General features: G+C 40.8%; 1 gene segment (V, D, J or C); it reads left to right on the top strand.

Moving 5' to 3' along the window:
- LOC143655785 (T cell receptor delta constant-like) overlaps positions 1-16878 on the top strand; it is a 43792-nt gene that overhangs the window by 20923 nt on the left and 5991 nt on the right. Inside the window, 1 exon segment of the C gene segment in view lies at positions 10019-10067. Within this exon segment, the coding sequence occupies positions 10019-10067 (49 nt within the window).

Here is a 16878-nt window from a genome sequence, read left to right as displayed (position 1 = left end):
TGTTGATGAACATTTTGGCTGTTTCCATCTCTTTGCAATTGTAGATAATGCTGCTATAAACACTGGTGTGCAAATGTCCGTCTGTGTCTTTGCCCTTAAGTCCCTTGAGTAGATACCTAGCAGTGGTATTGCTGGGTCGTAATCCATTCTGCCATTCTATGTCTTTTGATTGGGAAATTCAGTCCATTAACTTTTAGTATTATTACTGTTTGGATAATATTTTCCTCTATCATTTTGGCTTTTGTATTATATATATATCATATCTGATTTTCCTTCTTTCTACACTTTACTCCATACCTCTCTCTTCTGTCTTTTCGTATCTGACTCTAGTGCTCCCTTTAGTATTTCTTGCAGAGCTGGTCTCTTGGTCACAAATTCTCTCAGTGACTTTTTGTCTATAAATGTTTTAATTTCTCCTTCATTTTTGAAGGACAATTTTGCTGGATATAGGAGTCTTGGTTGGCAGTTTTTCTCTTTTAGTAATTTAAATATATCATCCCACTGTCTTCTAGCTTCCATGGTTTCTGCTGAGAAATCTACACATAGTCTTATTGGGTTTCCCTTGTATGTGACAGATTGTTTTTCTCTTGCTGCTTTCAAGATCCTCTCTTTCTCTTTGACCTCTGACATTCTAACTAGTAAGTGTCTTGGAGAACACCTATTTGGGTCTATTCTCTTTGGGGTGCGCTGCACTTCTTGGATCTGCAAATTTAGGTCTTTCATAAGAGTTGGGAAATTTTCAGTGATAATTTCTTCCATTAGTTTTTCTCCTCCTTTTCCCTTCTCTTCTCCTTCTGGGACACCCACAACACGTATATTTGTGCACTTCATATTGTCATTCAGTTCCCTGATCCCCTGCTCAAGTTTTTCCATTCTTTTCCCTATAGTTTCTGTTTCTTTTTGGAATTCAGATGTTCCATCCTCCAGTTCACTAATTGTAGCTTCTGTCTCTTTAGATCTACCATTGTAGGTATCCATTGTTTTTTCCATTTTTTCTTCTTTGTCCTTCACTCCCATAAGTTCTGTGATTTGTTTTTTCAGATTTTCTATTTCTTCTTTTTGTTCAGCCCATGTCTTCTTCATGTCCTCCCTCAATTTACTGATTTGGTTTTTGAAGAGTTTTTCCATTTCTGTTCGTATATTCAGCATTAGTTGTCTCAGCTCCTGTATCTCATTTGAACTATTGGTTTGTTCCTTTGACTGGGCCATATCTTCAATTTTCCGAGCGTCATCCATTATTTTCTGCTGGTGTCTGGGCATTTGATCAGATTTCCCTGGGTGTGGGACCCAGCTGGTTGAAAGCTTTTTCTGTGAAATCTCTGGGCTCTGTTTTTCTTTTCCTGCCCAGTAGGTGGCGCTCGTGGCGCTCGTCTGTCTGCACGGCAGTCGGCCCGGGAAACCCCGCGTGGAGGCAGGGGTCGCTGGCCGCCGCGGCTTGGGAGAGTGCCGGTCCTAATTGCCCAGCTGGCCCGAAACGCCAAGCGTGACGGGAGGGCCCCGCTATCCAACGTTCCCAGTCAGACCGGGGAGCCACGTGCGTGGAGGGGACCCCAGTCGCCAGCCGCCCCGGCCGGGAAAACGCGCGCCCCTCGGGCAGCTCACCGCAGCAGATTCTCCCTGCCCATTCAGCTGTTCCAGAATGGGGTACGCTGTCTTTTTGGTCTCTGTCGTGATTCCGGGAGCTGTTTCGTATTGTTTCTGTTTCTTTAGTTGCTTTTCTGGAGGAGGAACTAAGACCCGCGCGTCTTACTAAGCCGCCATCTTCTCCGGAAGTCCATATTTCTTTTTTGTTTGTTTGTTTTTTTAAACAACACACAAACATGAACATTCTTACCATATGATCCTTCCATTCTTGGTATATAATCAATAGCTCACAATATCATCACATAGTTGTATATTCATCACCATGATCATTTCTTAGAACATTTGCATCAATTCAGCAAAGAAATAAAAAGAAAAAAGAAAAAAAACTCTACATACCATACCCCTTACCCCTCCCTCTCATTGACTGCTAGTATTTCCATCTACCCAATATATTTTAGCCTTTGTTTCCCCTATTTTTTCTATACCCCTTACCACTCCCTTTCATTGATCACTAACATTTCAATCTACTAAATTTTTTTAACAAAAAATGACATATTTCTAAAGGTCATAACTTGAAGATCTACAGGACGAAACTCTGACGCCGAAACCCAAAATCTTCACAGTTCATGTGACTCATTCTGATGAGAAGACTGTCAAATGAGGGAATAGAGGGATCAACAAGGTATATTATTAAGCAGCACTAGACAAATGACCCAGTGATTAGATGAAAAGTAAAGACTCTCCATAAGTAAAACAAGAGTTATTAGAAAATCATAAGTTAAGTAAGCAGATGGTAGAAGGGAAATCTTTGTCAGGTACAGTTAGCTGGGAAGAGCTCTTTGGAAGAGATGAATCTTGAGTTTTCCTTGAAGATAGTGAAAGACCCGGCAAAATTGGAATATTATTTCAGAGTCACGAAATCTCCCTTTCTGATCTAATGCCACCAGGGAGTTCCCTCATTCCAAAGCACAACTTAGCTCCACCCACTTAAACTATGTGTTGTGGACAGATATTTTCTGGGAACTGAATAATATTTCTGGCCACTTCAAAGGATCAATTATCGTTAATAACACAGATCTAAATGCTCCTGTGGCCTGGCTTTCCTTGGCTCTTCCCTCGATTCTGCATATGTTTGACTCGAGGACATAGGGATCTGTTAACTACAATCCCTTCATCCTGGGATCACAATTGACAGCACAACAAGTTCGATTACTCTTTTTAAGTCTAGGAAAGCAAAGAAGGGCACAAGAGAAGAAAACGGTATTTAAGCTTGCTTCCCAGGTTGCCTAAAATAGCTGCGCTTATGGCTTAAGGATGGAATCCATCAATCTAATCAAAATAAAATCAAAGGAGCTCATTTTCAGGGGATATAATCAATTCACAGAGACATACTTTTCATGAAATTCTGATTTTTAGTGCAGAAATGGAGCATAACATTCTTGGATTACTTATTTTCTAAAACAGCAGACACATTTAGATGCTATTTCTTCAGCATGTAGTGATGAGTTTGTAACATTTCTTTCTGGTATGGGAGACTAGAGGGATTCACGGTTACAGAAAGAAAAAATAGGACTAGCTTCCTGCTTCGCACAAAGAAATCATGCAGAACAAGGTATTTCAAGCCCGCTCCCCCCCCCCCACCAAAAAAAAGTTGCAAAACATTTGAAGTCTCAGATGGCTTGCTAGTTGCAATGGGAAATATGTAACCTTACGAAAGATAGATTTGTCTGTCAGCGCCCTATCCTAGTGACCAGTCATAGCCTCATCAAGTCATTATGTGCATCCTAATATGATGCAATATGCAGTACACGTCATCTATGAAGTAGTCTTCCCAAAAGATAAATAGAATAAACCTAATCAAGCATTTAGATCGAACAGGAGTTAAGGAAGCTAGAAAGGCAAGTTAAAGGATTCTACAATGAAACAGTCAGACAAATCAGAAGGTGAGTCATTCTTCAAGATAACAGACCCAGGGCCTTCAATAATCAATGCCATTAAAAAATAAAATGATAAAATAAGAGCACCTGGGGAAGGTCAGTTGAAGGGGAGCTATTATAGATTACCGAGATGTACGAGACTTAGCAGCAAACCAAATGCATGATTTTGACTAGATCTTTGAAAAAAAAAATCTGTGGTATACATTTGGAGGGGAGAATTGGGAAAAGTTGACTATGGGGTGCCAATGTAATAACTTTAAGGAATTATTGTTAACTTTATTAGGTAGGAAATGGTATTATGGTTATGTAGGAAAATATTTTTTAAGATGCATACTGAGGCATTTAGAAGTGAATTGCCATGATGTGTAATTTATTTTAAAATATTTAAGCAAAATAAAGATCAGATATGCAAATAAAATTCATTAAATCAAGGTAATGAGTCTATGAATATTCATTGTATTAATCTCTTTTTGTGGCATGTTTCAGTGTTTCTATAAGAAAAAGTTTTTTAAGTTTTCATTTTGAATGACCAACAAATCTGAAGCAAGTTTGAATAAAGAAAAAGTGAAATACAGTACGATCCCTGAAAATCAGGATTCTTATTTAAAGACTACTGCTTTACTCAAAGAACTTCCTGAAGCTATAAGAGTTAGAACAAATTGAAACTATGGGATTCATATTACTTATTTCTAAGATAACAGTGAACCTGTTATTGACTATACAGGCAAAATAAGTAAGAAAACCATTAATGATGATGACATACATTTTAGATTCCTATTATTCAATTTCAAACAGGAAGAAGTGAGGTATCTTAAAATCACTAAGATGAGGGGATGTGAGGGTACTTCAGTATAGAATTCTTGCCCATCATGTAGGAGACCCGGATTCAATTTCCAGCCCACGCACTTCCCAAAGAAATAAAGAAACCAACAAAACAAACAAAAAATCCAACAGATGGTACTGCAATAAAGGGATACTCACATGGAAAAAGAATGAAATGTGACTCCACCATACAGCATACCAAAAATAAATAAACAAACAAACACACAAACAAATAAATAAATCACTAAGATGATTTTCAGGATTTAAGATCATGACAAGGGCTCAAAATCAAGTCCTTTGCATGGGAGCGGGGACTGGATTTTTCCAAACTTGAGCAAATGTACCAGTGAGCGCCAATAAATTGATTGTCAAGCTCACTTCTTCTTCAGCTAGGTAGGCATCATAAAGGAGCCAAAAAACATATTCCAGAGAAACCTTAATAGTTGGCGGGTTCCACAAATCTGAGAAACCTGACTAGCTTTATGTAGGCTTAAAACTTTTTATGGGCCACAATTGAAAAGTTTGGGCCTTTCTCTTTTTTCACCTTTTTTTTTTTAACATTTTTTAATTGTAAATTATAGACACAAAGCAAACAAAGAAAAAGAGCAATAATTTTCAAAGCACACTCAACAGTTTGTCATCAGCTACTATTCTACCATCTCAGATTTTCCCTTCTAGCTGCTCCTAAACACTGGAGGCTAGAAGGAATATCAATACAGTGATTCAGCAGTCATACCCATTTGCCAAATCCTATTCTCTCCGTTACACCTCCTCCTTCTGCTTTGATCCTTCTCCCAATCTATAAGGATCTTTTGGACAATGCCCATTCTGACTTTTTCATGTTGAGCAGAGATGTCGACACTAAAGGATATGGGGATATCATTAATTAATAATCTTGGAAAGGATGGTCCCTCTGTGTTTGAGGATTTATCTGACCTATAGGCTCTCCAGGAATTATAGGTTCCAGGAAAGCAAACTTCGTGCATGAAACCTTTACAGAGTCTCAGTTCAAGCCCTAGACGTTCTCAAGAGTCAAAAGGAGTGATGCTTGTTGGGGTTTGGCAAACCATGGCAATCAGTACAATCTAACTGAGGCTTGCATAAGAGTTGCCTCTGGAATAGCCTCTTGACTAGACTGGGCCTCTCTTAATTCCTGTCCTAAGTGTATTGTTTGACCCTTTAACCCTGCAAGCTATTTTGTCCATTGTTCTTATTTATGGCTTTGTCAAAAATCAAGTGATAGTCGCACCTACCTGCCATTTTTAAAAGTTTTTAATAGAAAGACTGAAGTATTGAAACAGAAATACAGTATCAGTATTGAAAATAATATAGTTAGGTATTCACTGAGCCACAGGATAATCAAAAAAAACTTTCAAGCCATAAAAGCTGGAATGAAATACCCAAGAAGCCTGGATAATTGTCTAGTGTACCAAAAAGATCATTGGTCTGGGAATTAGTATACCTGAGTGCTTATTCGTATGTTCTTTTACATTTGGGTGTCAACTGGAAAAGCAGGGGAGAGAATATATCATCCTTGAAGTCTCTCTGAAATGTAGCACACTAGTGTTTCTCTCCAGAGGCTCAACTGATCCTTGATTACCCTTGTTACTGGAAGGGAATGTGATTTGAATAATCCAAAGAGGTAGACAACATGACACTCATTTCTATTTGGTTTTAGAATATATTACATGGTGTGGAACAAATCAAAACAAATTTATTTCCCTATTGATGCCTAGCTCGGGCAAACATTAAAAATCAGCTTACAACTAATAGTGCTGTGTACCACTAAACAAACATAAGGGAGAATTCCATAAGGCAGCCTGGTACCCAAGGGAGAGCAGGGTGAGGAGCTGGGAAGATGTGGGTTCTGGTCATCGCTCTCTCACTTCCCAGCTTATCCTCTCGGGACCTGAGATATGTCATACTTAAAATGGATTCAGAAAATACTTCCTCAGCAATCTCACTCAGTCAAGTGATATGCTGGCACAGGCTATACAGAGTTGAACATGAAAAATCCTTTCCCTCAGAGTCTCCACTTAATGAAGGAGAAAAAAAGGAGTTTTGAGTATAGTAATAGAGAGAAGCACTGCAGGCCATGAAAATTCATGGAGACCATGGGCACCAAACCCAGTTTTTAGGGATTTACCTGGGAAGTCAAGAGCTATGCTAAGACCTGGAAAATGAATGCGATCTAAAGAGTTTGGTTAGGGACCTACTTGGGGGCTATAGCAGTGGGAAAGGGAATTTCAGGCAAAAGGAGTCATGTGACAAAGTCATGGAGGAATGAAAGAACAGGGAATGTTCAAGAAATAAATAGTTCTGTGCAGCTGAATATAGGTAGCAAGTGGAATAGTTCAAGATGTAAGCCTGGGGAGGTAAAGCAGAGACTTTGTGTTTCAAACCATTTTATCCCGAGGACAATTGAGAATCACCAAAAGTGATAATTTCATAGTTGCTGTAGATATAGAGATAAAAGCATATGAAGGTTGGAGTTACCACCCAAGACTCATCATCTTCATTAATCAGCTATTTCTTCAATGATTACAATCTGTAAAAAAATAACTCCAAACTTTCAATTGCTTACAACCATGAACATATATTTCTTTTTCTCTGGTTTGAAGGCCGGCTGGACTTGACTTCAGGATGTGGGTTGAGCATGAGTCTAATCTACTTGTCTTCATTCTTGGACCCAGGCTGAAATAGCAATGTCTCCCTAGAACATACTCCTCTCAACTCAGAGCTCAGAGATTCAAGGACACTGATGCAAATCCATGATGTAATGCCTCTTGTAGCCTGGCACACTTCCTGTCACTTCCACCCATATCTCATTGCCCAAAGCATAGCCAATCCCCAAAGTCAATGGAAAGGGTATAGACTCTGCCGGCTCTAGGAGGAGGTCCTTCAAAGGCACATGGCAAAGAGCCTGGATGTATACTTCTGCTACATGGAGAGAGTGAAGAGCTGATAACCACCAAACTGCACTCCCATCTGGATTCATCAGCCCAAAACTTTTTGCCTTGGACACAGGATTGTAAGATTTCCTACACTAGACCCACAGGATTTCATGGCTCAAGTTTTATTACTCCAGAGTTTCATTGCCTTTCCCCCAATATTTTTTCTCCTATAACTAGCTCCATTCCAATGAATTTCTGGTGTGTGTTCTGACGAATTCAAACCAGCACTACAAGGGAGTCAATGAATCTCACATGGGTAATCAGAAGCTTAATTTATCATTCAATGTAGTAATCATCCCTCTCTTGCCATTTCAGTGATTAAAAGCTAAAACCAGCTATATTCAAAACCCCACGTTGCGATTTTTTATTCTCATCTGCCACCTCCCCCACACTGAGACTTACCTTTTCCCACTGTCTACCCTAAACCATCCCATATGTTGACTGCTACCAAGGCCATAGAATTTTTCTTTTCTTTTCCTATTTTTATTATCAGCAAAAGAATGTTAGACTTTATATATGGAGAGGAATTTGTGGGGCAGTTTTATGGGGCTGCTTTATGCAGAGTGGGAGGGAGTTGTCACAAAGATCATAAGTGAAATAGTGATACTAAATTTTCATGGATTTTGAGAAGATCCTCCAGGGAAAGTGTGATGCTCTTTACATTTTAATCCTGCCCCTCCCCTTTTATTGAAATTTTTTTTTTTTTACAGATGCTCTATACCCATCAACTGCTCCCTTCTGATAAACAACAACAACAGAAGTCACATTTTCCTTCAGTGGTGAGTATTTAATGAAGCTGTTTTCATGAGCCTAATGGACCACTTTGTTTTCATTTTGATAGTCACAAAGATCAAAGGCAAACCAAAATCAGTGCCTTGAGAGCCGAGAGGAGAGTTTATAAGGGAATGACTATGTCACAAGTCAGAGGTCAAAGCAAAAATAGAACGAGAAAGCATCGGTTGAATTTAGCCAGGATGACTGCCTAGGGTTGTGCAGGTCATGCCTTGCCCAGAGATGCTCATAAGGCCACACTGGGGCTAAAATTCAACTCGCCCTCCATCAGCCAAGCTGACACTCTGATGCAGAGCCACATTTGGCTTGAGAAAGGGATGCATTCTATAAAGCGCACAAAGGTGCCATCTGTATGCCAAGCTTGAACCAAGGAGCTCTGCCTTTGCATCCACTCAATGTGGTCACCTTTTCTAAATTGCACCAAGCACCCTATGCTTCCTGAATTTAGACACTCTGAAGTCAACAGAGAAGCCAGACTTTTAAGATTTATGTGAACCCTTTGTAAACTGAATAACGCTTTACAAGCGTAAAACCAAGCAGGCAGAGGTGATTCCAAAGCTTAGCATGTGACGGGAGAAATTACATTGAGCACAAACACTTTTTGCCTGATTCACATGAGACATTCAGATATCTGACAAACTTCAGTGTGGGAAATCATCTGAGGGTAGACTGGCCAGAAAGCACAGATGGAAGTGGACATGATGATTTCCAAAAGACCATTCTAGTCACAAATCTTGGGATCGATGTCGCCATCAGGGCAGAGAGCCTCAGACAGAAGCACCTGGACAAGCCTGCCCTAAACCTGATTGCCAAAATCCTTTGATATTGCTGGAGCCTAACAGAACAAAACATCTGTCCTTGGAGGTTTTCAGAGGCCACATGGTACAAAACCGAGGGGAGGTTTTTGTAAAGCTCTGTAGCATTGTGCTGGAGGGATACACACAGTGCTACAAAACCTGCAGAGACCTGTACAAAAACTGCAGGGGCATAAGCAGCATTTCCCTGGGAAATACTCAACCTGGCTACCCTGCTTCAGAGGATGAACATAGCAAGCAGCTTTCCCTCCTTGCTCTGCAACCCAGAAGAGATGCCAGGAATTTTGACTGGACCAGAGACAACCCCTAGTAATTGCTCTCTTGCTTGGCTAATCTTCCTTGGGTAAAACTAATGTTTCAGCATTTTCTTATAAGGAATTTGGGGGATCCTGAAATATGTTTCTTTAAAAACTATCCTATCTTACCTTCATGTTGATTCTATTGCAAAAGAGAGTTGGATGAGCCATCTCCTACGGAATTTCTGAATCAGAATCCCTAGAGTTTTGCATGAGTGCTTTGCTTGGCACTTTGGGAAGATGGATTTGGAAAGAGATTGAATTGTATTTAAGCAATCACCAGCCATGGTTGGTGTACTATACCATATAGTACTAGACTAGATTAGACTAGACTAAGCTGGCTATACTGTAAATCACCAGGACTTGATCAGTGCTTCACTTGCCATGGCACAGCTTCTTGGGCCCAACATTACCTGCTCTTAAAACAGCACTAGTTCCTGGAAAGACCTGAGCTCAGGTGTAGTCATGGAGCCAAGACCCATCACCTTGGCAATACCAGTTTTCTGAAAATGAGAGTTAGATGTAGGCCTAGGAAGTGGGAACAGTAGAACACAGAGCAAATGTTCTGAGACCTTTATCCTCAAGTGTGCCAGAGACATTGACCACAGGGACATGTGCACCTGCCTCCTCCTCAGGCAACAACCCCCCCCCCAAAGTCAAACCCACCCCACCTGCTTTCGATTAACCAGGTGGATAAGCAAAACAAGTGCTATGATTCAAGAAGCCAAACCCTAAAGATCCTCTAATCCTAAAGCTAATGGGAAGAGAGCAGGTGGGAGCACAACTGAGGTTTTTGAAATCCTCTCGAGTACCGTGACACTGACAAGCTCATCTTTGGAAAAGGAGTCAAACTGACTGTGGAACCAAGTAAGTAACACATTTTTCTGCTTCTTAGGCATTCTCCATCTGAGGCAGGGATATTGGAAATTGGAATGGATAGTAATAGGACCAATTTCAGGTCAAGGAAGGCCCTTGGGAAGAGGTAAACCATGGTTAACCCCCTCTAAAGGAGTTGGGCAGGTGTCTTGTAAAAGAGAGATTTGGGGTGATGTGAAATAACCCGCAAATCTCGGGGGAAACTGAGACAATTGTGTCCAAACCACGGGATTCAGGTCCGTCTGTAGAAACCACAGAGTCATTAGTCCGACTCCTCAGGTAGAGTCAGAGCTGACCAGGACAACGTTTGATCTGAGTCTGGGTGATTCTATGCAGGAGGGTCTAGATATAAGCAACTCTGACCTTCCTTAAGCCAAACCCTGCTTCTGGGAGAGCTCAGAGCTGAATTGGCCTCCTAAAGCATGGAGAGTCAGGCCAGAGTAAGTGGTCACTGGTGTTGCTATATGCCCCGTCCGAAGAAAAGAATGAGTTCCAGGCATTTGTTTCTAATTCTTTGAACTGCAAATAGATGCTGGTTTACTAGCGAGGAATCTGGAACCTGCTATTTCCCAGTGAGACCCCCAAGTAGAAAAAGTGAATGTGTAATGCTTCCAACTAAAAAATGCTTTAAAGTCTATGGGACACAATCAGGAGTAGATCCGTAAGGGCTCATGGTGCTTCACTTGTTCAGAAAAAGGATTTGGTAGTGCTCATTGATAACTATAATAAAAGAATTGATGCTAAAAAAATTGTTGAGGGATCATACTCTACAAAATGGGCATCTTCGGGTGTCACTTAAGTAATATTTGAATTCAATTATGTTTCACATTTGGAAAAAAAAAAAAAAGACGGGAAGACTCCATTTGGCAGCAGCTGACAGTTATTTAGTGGAAGTCGGCGTTAGGGGTCAGAGGTCCCATGTCTGCCAAATTGGCCCACTGGGAAAAGAAACAGCACTCCCAGGCCTGATGCCTTGGAGTTCCGCTTGTGTTTTCTAAGGCAAGAAAAGGCACCTAGAGGGGTGAAAAGGAAGAGTGTGATGGGATGGGTTCACTCAGAGAAAGTTGGGGGCAGGACTGTCCTAGATCTACAAATTAAAGGAAACATAGAATTGAGGATAGAGAGAAGAGAAAGTAAAAGGTAAGGTGTAGTGATTCCCAGACCTCACACAGCATGAGGAGAGATGGAACAGAGTCTTTTTGTTCAGAAAAAGAAAGAGAGAGTGAGAGACAAAGAGAGAGAGAGAGAGAGAGCCCCAAAGCTGTGCTAACAGAGTCAGAGCAGAAAATATATAGGCTAGGAAAAAAAAAATCTCAGTAAGATTTTTAAATTTTAACTAATTCCAGTCCCTGCCTTTAGATCTCATTGGCTTTAAAAGTCTCACTAAAATAATAGTTTATCCAAGTTTCAAACAAAGTTAATGACTGGTTTCCCTATCTCTATTTGTTTGACAAGTTCTTCCTAATGAATTAAGTTTCTTTGTCAATTTGCTTACTTGGACCAGCATTTACCTAAGAGTGGAGTGCATACCACATGATTTCACAGGATACATGGATGGAGTCTCTTTTCATTTTAATTGCTTTATGTTTTAATTGATAACTAGGTAATCAAGCCCATGTGATTTCCAGTGTCCTTTTAATTATATTTTAAGTGAAATAAAAGTGAATACTTTTGTTTTTAATGATTAAGCAAATTATATGACAAAACCTTCCAAAATGATATGTGATTAATGGAAACTTGGGAAGCACTGAGCTGGTGCAGTCCATCATCCTTTGAAGTAAAGAGGTGAGGGACAGAATCCAGAATAGCTTTGAATTGTGTCCTCTCTTTTTTTGTTAACAAATTAATATTGGGTTAAAAAGGCATCACTGTCAATCCAAGGCTTTTATTTTCCCAGAAGCCTACCTCCTTTTGGTGCTTTCTTTGGGAGCTTCTTTCAAATTCATTCTTATAGGGCTCCCAGGTAGCACAAAACTAACAGAACAAGTCTCCATGAACCCAAAGACCCAGATCTCACCACACCTTTTAGCCCTCTGGAAAAGCTAAACCTGGGACACCACTTAACTTCACAAAACAAAGCCAGAGATTGGGACAAAGCAGCATGGGAGAAAGTGCCCCAATATAAATGCATGCTACTGACTGTGACAACCTTTACATGTCTATGCCACATTTCGTTTTTGAGTACCTACTATGCATCAAGCCACTGCACCAGGTTCTTTATGAATGTCATTTTATTCAGTTCTCCCAATGATCATGTGGAATTAGGTATAGGTAATATTATCCTCATTCAGAGAGCTGAGTCTTGGAAGAGTTCCCCAAGATCTCACATCTTTGCAAGGACTAAAGTCAAAATTTGAATCATCTGTCTGATCCTCGAATCTGGGCTCTCGAATCTGGGCTCTCAAAACTCTGCTCTTCTGTCAGGGCTGCAGCTCTATTACGTGGAGGTTGGTCCTGCCTGGCCCAGCCTCCCCCTCAGGCCTTTCATCTGCTCCTTTGCAAGCGGGCCTGCGGAGTCTGAAAAAACAGTGAGGCTGCTTCACCTCCCGTCCCCTTTCTTCCAGTCAGCATTCATTCTCTCCTTCAGAAAATAGATCCTGCCAGATGTAACATGGGCAAAAGCTGGACACAGGAGTCACTCCCTGTTCCCCCTGAAGGAAGCCACAAAGACTGAGGAGTAGAGAGGGTAGGGCAGAAGAGACAGGAAATTTTATCCAATGGAGAAGTCACCAATGTGACTTGGCAATTGGTGCCAGGGTTGCCATAAAGAGAAAAGCAAAGTGGTTTTTAGACTGGGTATGTCAGCTGTGTATGCCTTACTGATCTTTGGTAAAGGAACCTATCTGGAAGTAGGACCAAGTAAGTGAATTACTTTTTATCTTATAACCACTATGTTTGGCAACTACCTCTGCTTACCATATTCCCAAATCACCGGCTGTGGAAACACTTCTCAAATGGCTGAAAATTCCTTCCAGCAGGTAATTGATCAAAGAATGGTTTCAGGAACAGAAATTGAGTCTCTGATAAAATCCAAGATGGGGAATGTGCTGTAGTAGTCTTCTTGATCCACTGTCCCTCCTGGACAATCGTGATTATCTTCCCTCTACCTAACTCGCTTTAAAGAACCAACCTAATCCACTTCCATGCATTCACCATTTACAGATCTAGGCTGCACTAAGACTCATACTACAGTACATCTAGGTTATGGACATGACTTGTAAAGAGGAGCACATCAGGCCAAAAATTGAGAGGCCATGGTTCCCATCCTCTCTTTCACTGATGAGCTCTGTGGCTGAATCTCTGCTGAACTCTAGTTAAGCTCCAGTTAGACCCATTGGTTTCCAAGGTGCCTTTCAGTTCTAACGTAATGAGATCCTGATTATCCTCCAGGCCAGTTGTTAGGGATGGTTCAGTAGGAAAAACAAAGGAAGTCCAATGCTAGGAATGTCCTATGACTCAGTAGGAATTCTGTGATTGAATGACAAAGCACTGGATAAGGAGTCAAAATTCTCTCTATTCATCCATTAGTTAGCCCTGGCATGACATCAGAAGTTTGGACAAATGACAGCTGAGGCTCCATCCAATCTTACATCTATTTTGGTGGTTGTTGTTCAATCAGCAGAAATTGGAGTCCAGAGACCAGCAAGTGAGGCCCAGCTCAGCCACTCACTAGCTGTGTAAACTCAGCTAAGTCCATTAACCATCCTTAGTTTCTGTTACTTCATCTGTAAAATGGATCTAATAATATCTCCTTCATGGAGTTTGTTACAATACTACCTGCTGAGAGAGCACAGACACTAATTGTTTGTAAATAGTAAAGTATCTTATCCAAATAGTAGTCACTTACGATTATTATTATTATCCTTTGGGTAAATCCCAGATCTTTCACATCAGTGCCCCTTGTTTCAACCATCATATTCTTGATCTCTTCTTTAGGCAGAATCCTGTTGTCATTGATTTACTGGAGCCTTATACTTGTGTTTCTACTGAAAATAGCCATTTGGCAATTCTTGTAAAAAACAAAACCAAAATGATTCCTTTCTTCCTTTGAAAATCTGACTGTGAAGCCAAGTCTGGGGTAAAAGCTGTCAGGTGTGGAAAGATAAGAGCAGAAAATCTAGGGACTTTCCTAAATATCAACATTCAGAAAACATCAAACAAGCTACCAACATATACTGCTTAGATCTCAGAAACCCTTGTAAAATTCAGTGTCTCCAGTTACCCCATTCTGCTACAACAACCACTTTCAAACAGATGAACTAGATTCGCAGGGCAAAGGAGTAACAAGGATTTTTGTAATGATACCTGGGGTAGTGCTTTAAGTCTACAACTCATCTTTGGAACTGGCACTCACCTCATCGTGGAACCAAGTAAGTATTGCATTTTACTACAACTCAATCATGTATATTCCCTTCATTGCTGAAGGAATGGAGCTTCTTGGGAGGGCATTCTGAATTGAAAATCCATCTTTTTTTTGCAAAAAATCAGAGTAAAATTTGAGGTCAAAGACCTTAGGTTGCTATGTAGGCTTGGAAACTCTGTTCTGATGTTTGGTATTAATAAATCTCCTGTAAATTTGGAAACAGCTCATATCAAGTTTCTGGCCCTGGTCAGAAGAGGATGGTCTCTCCAGTGTTTATGAGAGAAAAAGAGTCAAGGTCACTTAGGGTGTATGGGTGGTTCAGTGGTAGAATGCTTGTCTGCAATACTGAAGACCTGAGTTTGATTTACGGTCCATGTACCATCAAAAATCACAGCATACAAAGAGTGGAGAGTTAGAAAAAAGAAAAATACCATGAAAGAAAGAGTTAGATAATAAGGATGAACTCCCTTTCTCTCTCTTATGACAAGAAGTTAACCTTCTCCTTATTTCTTTATGCTGGAACCTTGAACTAAACCAATTTACCTAGTTTACATTAAATAAGTTCCAAGATCCCATCCTAGCCTGATGAAAAGCAGCTATCTGCTCACCTCCCCCAGTAGCCCTGAATCTGGAGCCCACATCTTATGTAGTGCTTTGAAAATCTAATTTTGGTAGCTGCTAATAGTCAAACATTGGAGACCAGTCCAGAGAACAGTAGACTTTCAGATGCTTTTAAAGAATGGGACAGGCACACCCTTTATGTGGTTAGATTTCAGTTGAAAATGCAGAGGAAATAAAGAAGTAGGGAAGGGTACATGAATGTGGTGAGACTCTCCAACAGTCTTGAATGAGGCTGGTACTGTCAACAAGCTGTCTCTGCCTCCCAGAGGATAATGTAAGCTTATAGGGGTTCTTCATTGTCTCTAATTTCCAGGGAAATAGTGATTTGGTGGGTTTTCTTATTTTTGAGGGAGAGAGAATAGAGCAATGAAAAGAAGGAAAGAAACAGAATCATGCTGTGGCTGATTGCTGTCTGATTGATGTTTGGCAAATTGCATCTGAGGAAAAGTATTGGGTTTTACATTCCCTCTAAGTCATTTAGACTTGAAATTCAGATTTACCTTTAATGTTAAAATCAAATTTTGAGGCTGTGCCTTTGGGAGCCTTAGGGAAGAAGGAAAGTGATGGAACTGATGCTTAGCCCCTCTCCTAGGGCACTGACCCATGATCCCCAATGACAGTCCATTTGCCTCTCTGGCTTTCGCTTCCTGCAGTGATGGAGTGCAATGTAGTGATGTGAAGTTCAGGTAGAGGAAGTGAGGATTTCAAATCAAGCCTCCAATCCTTAAAGTTACTCAGCTGTCATTCTCCTTTGTCTAGTTCTAGCCCTAGACTCTTGATTTTTGGTGGTGGGACAAGGTAATCCATATGGTCTTCGGATTCTATTTCACATGACTCTTTCTGGAGAAATTATAAAACAAAAATGAGCAACTCAAAGCTTTTCTGACCTGCACCCATGACACACAGCACCAACAGGAACACCACATTGCAACCAAATTCTTGTTAAGCCCACAGGTCATTACAAAGCCCTTCACTGGGCTCTAGAAATTAGAAAGCAGATCAGTTATTACTGTGACACTCAGTCTGAGTAATAAGAGAAATTAGGTTTCTAATCAGAAAGCAGTACATGACCCAGGAGAATGGAACCAGAGCATGAGAACTGAGACGTGTTTCTAAACCCTCCTCTGATTCATTGTAAGAAACGTCAGCATCGGTACCTCATTCCTACTTCTAGCTGTTGTGGTCTTCTTGGAGAGTTCTCCCAGTAAACTGGGAAGTAAATTTTCTATCTTGAAGGCAGCTGTCAGTCACCTTCACCCTCTCCTCTTGCTCTGTCTCAGCCCTGTCCTTGCAACTCCTGGCTGGGGATTTCATGCTCAGATTCCTATCTATCTCTAGCAGTTAAAAGATTATTACCTTCAAAGAGAACTGAGACCTTGTGCACTTAGTCCCTTGGTCTCATCAAAAGCAGCTTTGTAGTTCTCTGAGCTATGGGTCTCTAGGCTGAAACAGGGGCTGGGAGGCAGGGCACAGATGTTAGCCCCAGGCTGGTTACCTGTAAGGCAGTGTCACAATGTGCTCCTGGGAAGCCCAACAGTTGTTCTTTGGAGCTGGCACCGAACTCTTCGTGGAGCCGCGTGAGTTGATTTGCTTCCTATATTTCTCGGGTTAATTTGAGCCTTGAAAGTGGGGCTCACTACTTGGTTTGTGGCAAGTGGAGATGTACGAACTAGGAGATGCAGTGATGCAGCTGTGAATGGAGCACAGTGAAAACACTAGGCTGAGTTGCTTAAGTCGTGCTGTAACTATTTTTATTTTTTTTAAATGATATACTAAAACTATAGCTCCCACTTATTTCTGAAATCTTCAGAGCAGCCA

This window comes from Tamandua tetradactyla, chromosome 14, assembly GCF_023851605.1.
Source record: "Tamandua tetradactyla isolate mTamTet1 chromosome 14, mTamTet1.pri, whole genome shotgun sequence".
Taxonomy (NCBI): domain Eukaryota; kingdom Metazoa; phylum Chordata; class Mammalia; order Pilosa; family Myrmecophagidae; genus Tamandua; species Tamandua tetradactyla.
Note: the sequence above shows the minus strand (reverse complement) of the source record. Positions and strands in the feature narration are given on the sequence as shown.